We start from the raw sequence: 13500 nt of genomic DNA, 5'->3' as shown, positions 1-13500 counted from the left end.
GTAGGCGCCAGGCGAACCTCACTAGGGAGCTCATTCCAGAGCCGGGGTGCCACAACAGAAAAAGCCCTCCTCCTAGTAGCCACCCGCCTCACTTCCTTTGGCAGGGGCTCACAGAGAAGGGCCGCTGATGATGGTCTTAAGGTCCAGGCAGGCACATATGGGAGGAGGCGATCCTTCAGGTAACCTGGCCCCAAGCCGTTAAGGGCTTTGAATGTTAACACCAGCACTTTGAATCGGGCCCGGAAATGGATTGGCAGCCAGTGCAGCTGGAAAAGTACTGGCGTAATATGAGCTCGCAGGCCAGTCCCTGTTAACAATCTTGCTGCCCTATTTTGGACCAGCTGAAGTTTCCGGACCATTTTCAAAGGCAGCCCCACGTATAACGCATTGCAGTAATCCAGACGAGAAGTTATCAGAGCATGGATCACTGTAGCTAGGCTATCTCTGTCCAGATAAGGGCGTAGTTGGTATACCAGCCTAAGCTGATAAAAAGTGCTCCGTGCCACTGAGTTCACCTGTGCCTCAAGTTACAGTTCTGGATCCAAGAGCACCCCCAAACTACGAACCTGATCCTTTAGGGGGAGTGCAACCCCCTCCAGAACAGGTTGAATATCACCTAGCCGGGCAGACAAACCACCCACTAACAGTACCTCCGTCTTGTCTGGATTGAGTTTCAGTTTATTAGCCCTCATCCAGTCCATTACCGTGCCCAGGCACTGGTTCAGAACAGCCACTGCCTCACCTGGTTTTGATGAGAAAGAGAGGTAGAGCTGGGTGTCATCCGCATATTGATGGCACCTCAGCCCACACCTCCGGATAACCTCCCCCAGCGGTTTCATGTAGATGTTAAACAGCATGGGGGATAAAATAGAGCCCTGTGGAACCCCATGGCACAATTGCCACGGCTCAAGAGCAATAATCCCTCAGCACCACCTTCTGGAATTGGCCATCCAAGTAGGAGTGGAACCACTGCAGTGCAGCGCTTCCAACTCCCAACCCAGACAACCTATCCAGAAGGATACCATGGTCGATGGTATCGAAAGCCGCTGAGAGGTCCAGGAGAATCAACAGGGTCACACTCCCCCTGTCCCTCTCCGGGCAGAGGTCATCCCACAGGGCGACCAAGGCAGTTTCTGTTCCAAAACCAGGCCTGAAGCCCAATTGAAATGGATCTAGATAATCCGTTTCATTCAAGAGTGCCTGGAGCTGTCCTACAACCACCCGCTCAAGCACCTTGCCCAGGAAGGGGATGTTGGCCACTGGCCTATAATTGTTAACATCCTCTGGGTCCAGGTTAGGCTTTTTCAGGAGTGGTCTAATTACTGCCTCTTTTAAAGCAGCAGGCACCACTCCCTCTCTCAAGGAGGAATTTACAACCTCCTGGACCCAGCCGGACAACCCCTCCTTGTTTGATTTAATAAGCCATGAAGGGCAAGGGTCAAGCACACAAGTGGTCGATCGGACTTGGCCAAGCACCTTGTCCGCATCCTCAGGCCTCAGTAACTGAGTAACTGAAACTCATCCAATAAAACTGGACCAGACGGTGCTCTGAACGCCTCTACCAATGGAACTGCATTAATGGTGGTGTCCAATTCATGACGAATCTGAGCGACTTTATCCTCAAAGTGCCATGCAAACTCATCACAGCATGCTACCGAGGGTTCCACCGTCTCTCTCCCTGGCCCAGAATGTAACAGGCCGCGAACCACTCGGAAAAGCTCCGCCGGATGACACTGAGAAGATGCAATGCTGGTGGAAAAGAACTGCCTCTTTGCCACCCTCACCGCCACAGAGTAGGCTCGATAGTGGGCTCTTACCTGTGTTCGGTCAGACTCAGCACAAGTTTTCCTCCACCTGCGTTCTAGCCGTCTCCCCTCTTGCTTCATTGCCCTCAGCTCAGATGTTTACCAAGGAGCTGGCCGGGCTCTGCTCAGAGGGAGAGGGCGCTTGGGCGTGATCGTGTCAACCGCCCAAGTCATCTCCGCATTCCACAGAGCGACCTGGGCTTCGACAGGAGCACCAGCCATACCAGCAGGAAAATCCCCCAGAGCCCTCTGGAATCCATCGGAATCCATTAATCTCCATTAATCCATTAATCGGAATCCATTAATCTATAAACATACGCTTCACTTCAGGCAGCAAAATGTCTTGGGCTGCCACTGTTTTTAAGAAAAGGACTAACCAGGGCTGGATCTACACCTAGCATCATATTGATATGATCCCATCATGGTGCCGCTATATCCCTCTTGTGCAGTTTTACATTGTTGCACACACAATGTCATCTATTGTGGTACTTAAAATCCTTCATTCTGTTAGTGTACGTCATACCACAGCAATAGGGTGGTCATCTGATGGTTATGTCCCCTTAATCATGTGTTCTTCACAAAATCCTGTTTTGCGCCACCATTTTTTTTACATTTCCTGGTGTCTGCGCACCTGTGCAAATTAATACTGTGGTTAGGTGTGTGTGTTTCTGCGCAACTGTGAAGGTGTGCAGGTAAAAGCTGATTTTTTTAAAAAAAACATCAATTGGGTAGGAAATGACATCTGAACACTGCGTGAAATGGAGACCACACAGAGAACTGCCCTAATGAGTAAAGGTGAATCCCAACACACGCCCATTTCACAGCAATTGGCTATTGGAAATACACCAAATGTTAGGATACACCCAGGACAGGGAACAAGAGTGAGCAGCTAGGACACACAACTACACATAATTGAAGCAATAAAAAGGCTATATACACTGCAAATTAGGTTTGAGATAATATGGAATAAAAAGCAGAAAATACCACTAGAAAAGTGGTATACGGACAGCAGCATGTGCCCCAGTAGTTAACACTGCACTTCAATAATGATAAAAAGCATGAGTGTAGATCTGACCCAGGAGTTCTATGGTTAACTTCTGCACTATTAGAATGCCACTGCTTCCTCCCTAAAACCAAGACCTAACATTAGGCAAGGGGAGATGGCCTGCCACAGATGGCAGTTGTGTGTGCGGGGGGCGGGGGGGGGGGTCCTATGAAAGGGCAGCAAACTGTCAATTATTTTTTTATTGCTATTTTTACCAACTTTTAAAATAATTAATATTTTATTGTACAATTTCAACAATCAAAACAGAAAAAAATGTTACTACATAGATTTGCTTATATCAATTTCAGTGCATATTTTTACCAACTTGAAGGCGGGGGCACCATGTGGGTTTTCTGCCTCCAAGTGCATCACAGTGCAGAACTGATGCTATCTGGTGGGGTGAGTAGGGGGACAACACCACACAGTCCTTGCTAACATAGGCTGGGGTGGGGTTTTTTGCAAGAGTTCCTTGCTGTTGCTGGGGGCAGAAGTGTTGCAGGAATGTGGCTGATGCATGATCTTTTTCTCCTTTTTATTAAAGGGTTGGAATCTGGCTGCTATCTCCAATCCCCAGCAATATACATGCAAAGCTTGGAGTCTAGGAATGACAGTCAAGAGATAACTGTTTTAATCTAAACTGACATATAACATAGACACCTTTATTGAAGAACTAAGGCAAGATATGATTTGACTGGCTTTAGCTTAGAGTTTCAAAGGAATACACTGGAGCTACATTCCCTACAGTTCAATAATGGAAGTTCCATCCACAGAACTATCACAATTTAAAAAAAGTAGATAAATTTTATTACAGCACCTTAGACTTACAGCTATGTATAGCTGTGATGTTTCAGAGAGTGGGTGAGCTGGAGGGCACTTTTGCTAGCTGGGTGAAAATAACACAGTGGCCCCATGCATTACAGTGTGCATGACGAATGTTATGCTTCGTTTTATTATATTGCTCAGAAGATTTCAAGCCTTTCTATTTTGCTCAACATAAATATTTTTGTCTGCTGTCTTTCATATGTGCTACTAACTTCCTTCAGACAGTTGCTAACAGTACTCACTTGATGAAGTATTTGATCCCATCTGCTGTATAGGCCTCTTCCCATCCATAAGGCAGGCCTAGGTGGATTGCGTAGGGGGGAGAGGAGAGGATAAAACCCAAGAAAAACATGAGTCACTCTCAGTACTCCAAACACAATGAATGTACATTTTAGAAATCACAGCTATTAAAAGTTGTGTACTTCAGTTTAAAAAAAATGTAAAAATAAACAAACAATAGTCATCATAAACCTGACTCTCATGCTTTACAAAACTGTTGTCCATGGCATTCAGCAGCCATAACCATTGCTCTGTCAATAAAGTATCTGATTTGATACAAGCAGCTGTCAATATTACACAGAGAGTCGCTGTTTATTAAACAGCCAGGTGTTGACATATACAGAAGTGTCATATAAAATGAATAGCAAACTGCTGGTTTCCCCCTGAAATTTGCAAATCAGACACCTGCTGAAAGCAATGACTTATTTGGATAATATTGTAGATATCCCTTGAAGAATTAAAGGACTGCTTTCTAAACGTATCAGAAATAGGTTTATGGGAAAAGGATAAATAGTGGGCAGCAGTGGGTAAAGGTCCTGGGGAAAGCAATATAGGAGAAGAACGAGAAATCAGGAAGTGTTTTTCAATAGACGCTAATTTCAAAGAGGATTTTTATTAAAAAAAATTATTAATGGTTAGGAGAGAGCTGGTGTGACACAGTGCCTAAGCACTTGTGCTACAAATCAGGAAATCTCTGGTTTGAATCTTATTTCTACCGTGAACTCAATCAGGCAAGCCAAAGTCTCTCAGCCTTCCTACCTGTAATATGGCAATAAGAATATTCACCTACTTTACAAGGTCGCTGTAAAGTAGGCTGTAAAGAGTGCAACAATATAATCTACATAAAATGCTCCGAACACTGAAAGGGCTATATAAATGCCAAGTAGCAGTTTGCAATGACATATAACATGAAGACAATGTATCAGAATTATAGTTGAAGTTCAAAACATAATGGCAACAGTATGGATTTTGTATTTCTATGGTGAAAAATCTGACAACCTCAAGAAGTATATTGTTGGCTATAAATGCAGACTTCTCTTCCTTTTTGTTTAAGCTAACCAAGTGACCTGGGGTGGCAAATGCCATAAGCTAATTTTGTGTTGTGTGAAGAAGTCCTTTTGTCTGTCCTGAATCTACTGTCAATCATTTTCAGACTTCAGGAACGCAAGTGTTATTAGAGGGGAGAAGAAATGTCTATTCACACCCCCAATATTGCTCGTAATTTGATAGACCTCTACTGTCACCTCCCTCAGTTGTCTTTTTTGTTGGGGCGGGGGGAGGTTTTTTATTCCTAGCTCTTCTATAAAAATATAAATGTGTAGATATAAAATGAAAAAATATTATAAAATATTTTAATCATTAATTTAATTTATATTTGAATATTTTATATATATTTAATATTTATATTTAAACATTTTTCATTATACAATTAACTTAATATTTTAATTATAAAATTCAAGTGGGCAGATGTAAAATATGAGTGTGCAGACATGGCACTTACGCACACATGGTTGGAACTGGTTCTGCCTTACAGTTACATTTACAGTTGGGATGTGCTCTAGGGCCTGATTCTGAAAGATGCAGCACTTCCAAAGGGTGCAGTTCTGGGCAAGATTTGTTCACTGTGGCCACTGTCCATTTACTTGCATGCTTCCTCTGGCCCCCAGGCAGAGGGAAAGAGCAAGGCAAGCAGGGGCTCTTGTGCCTGTCCCTCGTTCCTCATGCAGAGAAGACAGGCAAACAGGCAGTAACGTCAAGGAAGAAGAGGAGCAGGGCAAGGGAGCTCAGGGGGCTGGCAGTGGGCCCCTGCTCAGGTGTGGATCTCGGCCCCTGCCTGGTGATGCCAACCCTGGCACTGGCCCTGCTCCCAAGGACAGAATTGGAACGGTAAGTCCATACTCAGTAGGTTTCCTCTGCAGACAGCATCTAATTTCCTCCTGCCTTGAGTGTGAATTTCCTTATGAAGTCAGGAAATGGTTCATCATGCAGCTCTCACAAGCTTACATGTTATATTTGATGCATGCAGATGCAGACCTTGACTTCTTATGAGCTCACCATTTATTCGGTAGCGTGCGACATTTACAGACTAGAACGTTGGCAGCTTGTACAAAGCCTGCTGACAGAAAACAATGTCCTTCCCTTTGCTTTGCTTTTAGCCTCCTCTCTGAAATGGACTCTGAAGAGCCTCTGCAGGCTTTTTAGTGCACCGTGCAGAGTATTTCTGAAGCACACAAAGATGAGAAGTTACAAGTGCACAGCTTAATTTGTAGGTCTGTGCCCCAGTGCTCATTTCAAAAGAAATTCCACCATAATTCATTCCAGCCTTGATTGAATGGCCGTCTGCAGAATGGAGCTTGATTTCACTGGGCAATTGCCAGGGGTTATAAATAGCCAAGCAATGCAAGTGTTTCAAGGAAGTTAGCTTACCCTGAAAAGTGATGCAAATCGCTGGTTAGGACGAAATGCAAGGAAATGCAACGGCGATGGAGCTGATGTGTTTTCACTCTCTTTGTGCAAGCAACATGCCCACAGATGTGATTAAACAAGAGCCAGAGAGCGGAGGTCTCAACCCCCCAGCGGGAATGATAAAAGCTGAGCAGAAGCAAGGCAAGACTTAGAGCCATCAGGCCCCATCTCTACAAAACATGCTGTAATCGGTCGCTTCAGTGCCAGGGGCAGTTTCCCAGTTCTGTGCCACCTCTACAAGGCCTGGCACTGCACTCTCTGTGGGAGTGACTGGTACAATCCAGGGCAAGTTACAAACAGTTGTGAATTGCCATAGGAATTCGAAGTGTTCTCCTCCCCTGCCGGTAGTATTCAGCAGTTGAGGCTGCTCTGTGCACAGTTCACTGGAGAGCGGACGCCACTGAAAACAAATGGATTTATTTCTGAGTAGGTATGCATAAGATTGCATTGTGAATGTGCATTACTGTGTTACATGTAGGCATGGAACCAACGAGAAGATGCACAACTGGTCCTGGTCTGCCTGGTTGACTGCCCCTACTAAGCCTCTGAGCAAGCTGAGATCTAGAATTACTTTTCAGTAAAAAGAAAGGATGAAAAGCCAGTAATCCTATACTGAAAAACAAACAAGCACACAGCATCACTGACATTTATTTTAATAGCTCTCAATACATCCCATACTTATTTGGATACTTATTTTATGCTCCTCTCAAGGTTACACCCAGGGCAAGGTGCCTTTATTGCTCTCCTCTGGTTACATTACTGTTGTGCTGCTCCTGCTCCCATTTGCCCTTCCTTGGTCCGGCTCATATGGGTGCGTCCATCACTTGATGCCTGTGCCACAAAGCAATGACTCGCATGCCTGAAAGAGCTATCCCATGTCAAACACGGTTCATTTCACTTCAAATGCAATACTTCTCAATGGGGGCGATTCAGACATTTTGCTCAGACCCATAAAGGGTCAAGCAAATCAAGTGATGACGGTTTGAGAGATGCAGATAGGGGTGTGAGCCTATCTGCTGACTCCCGCTCAAATGTTTCTTCCCTTTTCAGCGCTGTCCCATATCAGGTTGGATTCCCAAATTCTGCAGCATTCTGTACTGTACAATCAACCCTAGGCATGTACTGCCCCCTCTCCTTACTCCCCCAAATATAAACTTTTCTGGCAAGCCTCCTTAAACTCCCATCACCTACCAATGGTCCTCCAGAACTCTAAGCATTTTACTGATTTTGTGGTCTTTTAATCATTGTGTCGTATTTTAATATTGTACTTTATTCTTGGTTTGGTGAGACATCCAGAGAACGTGTGATAATGGGCAACCATATAAATACAGTAAATAAAATAAGCAAGCAAGCAAGCAAGCACATTTGGGCTACAAACCCGTAGCCAAAATCCTGGTGCTTAATTACTTGCAGAACTGTTGCATTTTCAAACTATTAAAGTCCCCCCGCCCCGCCCCATGGATAGATTCTATCTGCCCCTATGTTTCGCTAGGGGGAAGCTGCTGTAGCCTCCAGACACAAACAGCGGTCACTTTCAAAGAGCGTTCCTTCTCCAAGAAACTCCAGAAGCTTAATGGAGGTTCCTTAAAGATCAAACAGAGCACACTAGCTTCTGGAAGGTGGCATACCTCCTCCTGCTGGTCTTCTCCTGCAATTATGCAGCGGTGGTCGAGATGGGTATGTTAGGATGTACCCTCAGTTCATGCCAGGCAGTGAGGAGACCTAACAGCCTCATCAGTGTCCTGCATGAACTGAGTGGGTGCCCCCAAATCCTCTGCACGCATAAGGGGCCCAAGACAGCTGGTTCAGACAGATGCTCAGTTATACTGACGTGAAGGTGCTTCTTGAAGGTAGGAAATCTGAAAGCCACAGACTTAAGGGAAGCCTTGCGGTCACCTAGAAGTGAAGGTTGCGCCGATAATGGCTTTGTAGACACAGGAAGGCATTGCATGTAAGGTGTGCACAGACTCTCTAGCTCCTTTCTGCAATGATATGGAAATTCCAGCCCAACTTGCTTTCTCTTTTCCCCGCCTGCCCCCCCCACAGCTGGAAAGGGAGGAATGCAAGCGACCTGTACACAAGGAAGTCCAGTTCCCTTCATGCTTAAGAGCTCAGCTTGATGGGTACTGACAGCAGCACAAGAAAGCCAAGGCAGCTGGTGAAACAATGGGGTCGGATGGTTCTTGGCTTGTTCTCCATCCATGCAAGTGTGTGAAGGGCATCAGCTCTTTGGCTGCATTGCTTTCTTACTTGCAGCAGTATCCAGAAAGCCCAGGGGAATAGAGAGAAGATAGATATTTGACAAGCCATCACTCACTCCTCTTTGTCTAATGGTACGGTCTTCCACTGAAGTGTATGCACTCATCAGATGCCCATTTTCCACTCCAGGAAGCAGTGCTGGTGTTCCATTTTTTTCCCAGCTGTGTTATTCTGGGATACATTTCCTCCTCGACACCCAGTGGAAGATCTAGGATTTGGAATCCTGTATTTTCATTCCATTGACCCACTTGCCTCTATGTCTGCCTGCTGAAGATCACTGAATAGATGCTGACTGCTGGAAAGCTCTCCATTTGTTTCTTCCTGGCTTGCCAAGCTTGCCTGGCTTTCCATTGCCCTTGGCTGCCTATCGACTTTCTCAGTTGTGTTCCTCTCTCTCACAAAATGGGTCAGAGTTTGGCACCGTGAAAGTGCCTTTTCTGGGATTAGTGGAAGACTGTCACTTTTCTCACTATGTTTTAACATTATGGCTATATTTATGTTCTCCAACATTTGCTCTCACACACACACACACACGTGTGTGTGCGCGTGTGTGCATGCACGTGTGTATATACATATATATATATATATATACAGTATATGTATATACACACACGTCATATATTCTTTCATAAATGATGGAACTGCACAGGCTTATTAGTACTTGCATTAATGGAAGAGGGGGGCTTGTTCATTTTTAAAAACAATTTGATAGCACAATCCTATACATGTCTACTCAGAAGCAAGTTCAGTTCAGTTCTTTCCTCATTTCCATACTGCCCAAGAGCCAAAGATCTCTGGGCAGTTTACAAAGATTAAAACACGAAAAAAATACAACATAATAATGTAATATGAGTCTAACTGAATTCAGTGGGGCTTACTCCCAGGTAAGTGGGTATGGGATTGAAGCCACAATTAGTTATTTTGGGAATGCTTAGTTAAAATAAGAACTGGCAATTCCTATGTAACTTATATTTATTTAGATGCATACCCTTCCTAACCCAAAGGGAGCCATGGCTGAATTACAGAAGAGAAGACTTCCTGTCTCCAAAGTAAAATGAGAGAGGGGAATAAAGGGCTTGACCAAATTTCAAAAAATAGAATATAAATAACTTATTAAAAAAAAGATGGTTAGGATGTTGAATCCCTGCTCATATGTTCACACAGATGTTTAAAAATGTCCTTCCCGTTGGAGATTGTTAACAATGGACTGGTTGACTGTCTGTTAGGCATAGTCTAATTCAGGGGTGGGGAAACTTCCCTCCCCCCAAAGGGACCATTTCCCAGGTTCTCTTTGGGGAAATCTCTTTCTACCCATCTCATCCTTGGTGCCTCCCCACCTCCATGTCAATCAAGCTTTTTTCTAAAATAAAGAGAGCTTCCACTGGCTCCAATGGAAGCTTACCCCCCCCCCCATTTGCCACATAGGCCGTGATTTTCAGGGGGCTCACTGCATGTGGGGAGCAGTTAACCCTTCCCACTGAGCTGTGACCTCTCCCCCCAAATCACCCCCCCCACACACACACACACACTTCCTTGAACTTTAATTCATAGCAGGAATTTGGCCTACATATCCCATGGACTTTCTTCCACCTCTGAAATGGCCTCATAAGATCAGTGTTGTGTTGGCTAGCTTCTAAGAGTGGGCACTGTTCATGCACATAAAGCACCAAGAGACAGTAATGTTAACCCCACAAGGAAGGGCCTTTTCATTTGGAAAAGTCCTTAAACGTTTAAAAGTTTTATATTATGTTTTATCATGCTGTATTTGGGGTTTTTAATTTTTGTAAACTTCCCAGAGAGCTTTGGCTATTGCAGATGAGACTGTGGAAAAGTAGCAAATAAAATATTGACTGGTGCATACTAGGAGTTGTAAGACTTCTTCTGTTTAAATATGTTTAATTTGATTGCACCCTAAAGGATTTTAAAAGTGCGGCATATTTTATAGGCATTGTGATTCAGCACTAGACTTTATGAGATCTCTCATTTTTCCTGCCCACTGAGAATATCTGTATAGCACAACTCTTGTTAGATAGACTGTTTGCATCTCTACACCTGCAATTTATTGCACATTCATGATTGGCCACTCACAGAAGTTTGCAGGACACAATGTTGTAATCTTCCAATGATTTCCCCACCATTTCCCCCTGCCTATCCCATGTTATCCCCAAATGGAAAAAATGCAGTATTTTTTCAGCCTGCACAACAGGAATACCATGGCCTGCCCGTGTACTTCTCCTGTAGCGCAAAGAAACCACTTTGTTTGGGGTTGTTGGGGACATAGTCATGATGATGACGGCAGTGACGTTGGGGTGGTGGGTGTGTCGATATACTGTCCAGCCAGCTTGCCGCCATGCTGACTTGCCACCATGCCATGACTAAATGCAATGCACCGACTTCTGCTCCCGACTTCGGCTGCTTACTCCACAACACAGAATGGCTGGCATGCCAGCAGTGCGCCCGGAAGCCAGTGCCTGCAGGGACGGGGTTTGGGCAGTCCGGTGGAGGTTGCTGTCCACCCGCATTGTGTGTCAATCACAATCAAACCACCCGTAATCTGCGAGGGGAGGGAAAGGGGCAGGAACTAGGGAGAAAATTTTGCAATGCCCCCAGTGTGTGTAATGGCTTTTCGTGGAAAAGTAGCCACCTTGTGAAAAGGTAAGGAACAGAATATAACACGATAGAAACTACAGTGTAAAGGAACCTGATCTAATCCTACAATGAAATTGGGTGGAGAAAGCCCCGGTACTGATGTGGATTTCTGCTCCCGTGTGATGAACCCCTGTACCACCTCAGACCGCAAGGGAGGGATGGCATTGTTCAACTAAACATGCAATACCCCCCCCCCCAATAGCTAAACAATGCCCATTCCTGCACATAGAAAACTAGTGGTGGCCACCGCACACATGGCTCATACTCTGTTGATGGTTGCGGACGTAACATAACGACATGGTGATGAGTGGGGATGGTTGCAGGCACTGGAAGGACAAACAATGATACCTTCTGACAGTTATGTGAAGACTGAGACTCCTCTAGAGATGCTTTCGTGAAAGCAACTAAAGCTGACTAAGAAACTAAACATTATAAGAAATTCAGGCTGCTACTGCTAGGTGTTTCTTTTCCCATTCTTTGCAGCATCCTGCAACAGAGGACAATTCACAATCTGCCACCATTATACTGTATGTTCCCCTGCCCTCCAGCTCACATAATTGGCCAACAGGAGTAAGGGAACATGCAGAATGATATCACATCACTTGCTATGTTGCACTACTTGCTAGCAGGGCATGGGGGAGAAAGAGACATGGAAAAGTAGCATCGCCACATTCCACCCTGTGTGGTTACCACATCAGACATTAAGACATTCACATGCTCAGTTTTGGTTCATTGTAAGATCTGGCTATCAGTTTTTAATCATGCTGAAAGTGATGTTGATGCCCCTTTGTGCGTACCCAAAAAAGCTCAGGTTGTTTAACTTCAGGGAACTGCTTTTAAGTCAACTTACTAGCAATGAAAGACAGATTTTTGAGGGTTTCAACAACCCTGTTTGGAAGGAAGGTGCTGGGATGCCAAGTGGTGCAGCCATTAAGTGTTTCACAGAAGACATTCTGACTTGTTGAGTTTGTGAGATTCTCACCAAATAATTTAGACAGCCTTATCTAAGACATTGATCTATTTCTGCAGATGTCTCTTTGCGTTGCTTTTTGTTTTCTCACAAAATGATTCTCATGACTGCAATCGTTAGGCACTCCTCCTACACGTCCACCCACCCATTAAGTTTAGCCAGGGAAGCTCTGAGGGTGGAGGCCTTGGTGGACACAAGCTACAGGGCCCTCTCTCCTGCAGCCACAATCCTCTGGGATCCTTCCTGAGCAAGAGCTGCAGATAGCTAACCTTGTTGACTTCTGGAATACAGGTAACCTCCATTTTTCTTTTGGATGGCCTTTAACCTACCCATGGCAGCTAATAGCATTGATAGGTATATGTGGGGGAAGGAGAGTATCTTTTTGTGTGCATGTGTGTGGGGGCTTACAGTGCAATTTTGTCAGGCAGGCTGCATAGCTAGGGTAGCCACGTATGAATCACCAAAACAGAGGACACTGACTTGCATGTGATTCGCATACATTAATTTATATGTGCAGATGCAAGTTTAGAAATAGTTATCATTTAAATAGAAATACAGTACATCTCGCCATAGTGTGGAAGCCTGTGACCCGTGTGCCTTGCTCAGTCTGCTGTCCGGGTGCTGTTGACTGGCAACTTCAAGGTCTGTCTCTCCCTCCTTATGGTTTTCTTTAAACTGAACTTGGACGAGGCAACACCTCAAACAGAAGACAAAAGAGGACAGTCCACAAAAGAGGACAGTCCTCTGGCAGCCCTAAAACTAGAGGGCTATCCTATGTCAAAGAGGACATACGGCCACCCTGTACACAGCCCATGGTGCTCCTACAGCAGGACTGGGGGAGATGAGCCTAAAGAGAAACGTTGACTCGTCTAAGTATCTCCTTTCTATGCTTAAGGCGCTTAGCCGGCAAGTGCCAAAGCAAGAACATAGGGACCCTCCTTCCTTGTTGCTCAGGCCACATTACACTCTTCTTCACCGTTAAAGGTCTCCAAAGCCTCTCCTCCACCTTTTCTGCCCAGTTCCCTGCCCACGACCTTTGCAGGACCTTGTACATATGCCCACAAAAGTTACTGACTTGCGTCTGCTGTGGTGCTCTTGTAGTAGCCCAGAATATTTCGATGTAGGCTGCACAGGAGGGAACTTCCTTAGTTTAGCAGCCCACTTGGTTTCTGTGCTGGCTGCAGCAGAGGAGGGGCAGAGCACAC

General features: G+C 45.1%; 1 protein-coding gene across 14 annotated transcripts in view; it reads right to left on the bottom strand.

Moving 5' to 3' along the window:
* STXBP4 (syntaxin binding protein 4) overlaps positions 1 to 13500 on the bottom strand; it is a 188885-nt gene that overhangs the window by 40764 nt on the left and 134621 nt on the right. For 12 of the 14 annotated variants that reach the window (XR_014788150.1, XR_014788151.1, XM_084837212.1 and 9 more), the window contains one exon: positions 3915 to 3972. The exons of the other annotated variants lie outside the window; for them this stretch is intronic. Coding sequence is in view for 10 of the 12 variants with exons in the window: in XM_084837212.1 (XP_084693338.1) it covers positions 3915 to 3972 (58 nt within the window). In the remaining 2 variants the exon portion in view is untranslated. The remainder of the gene's footprint in view (positions 1 to 3914; positions 3973 to 13500) is intronic. 14 annotated transcript variants of the gene reach the window in all.

Source organism: Heloderma suspectum, chromosome 2, assembly GCF_057233095.1.
Source record: "Heloderma suspectum isolate Gila_16-S chromosome 2, 16-S_ref, whole genome shotgun sequence".
Classification (NCBI taxonomy): domain Eukaryota; kingdom Metazoa; phylum Chordata; class Lepidosauria; order Squamata; family Helodermatidae; genus Heloderma; species Heloderma suspectum.
This window is presented reverse-complemented; position numbering and strand designations above follow the sequence as displayed.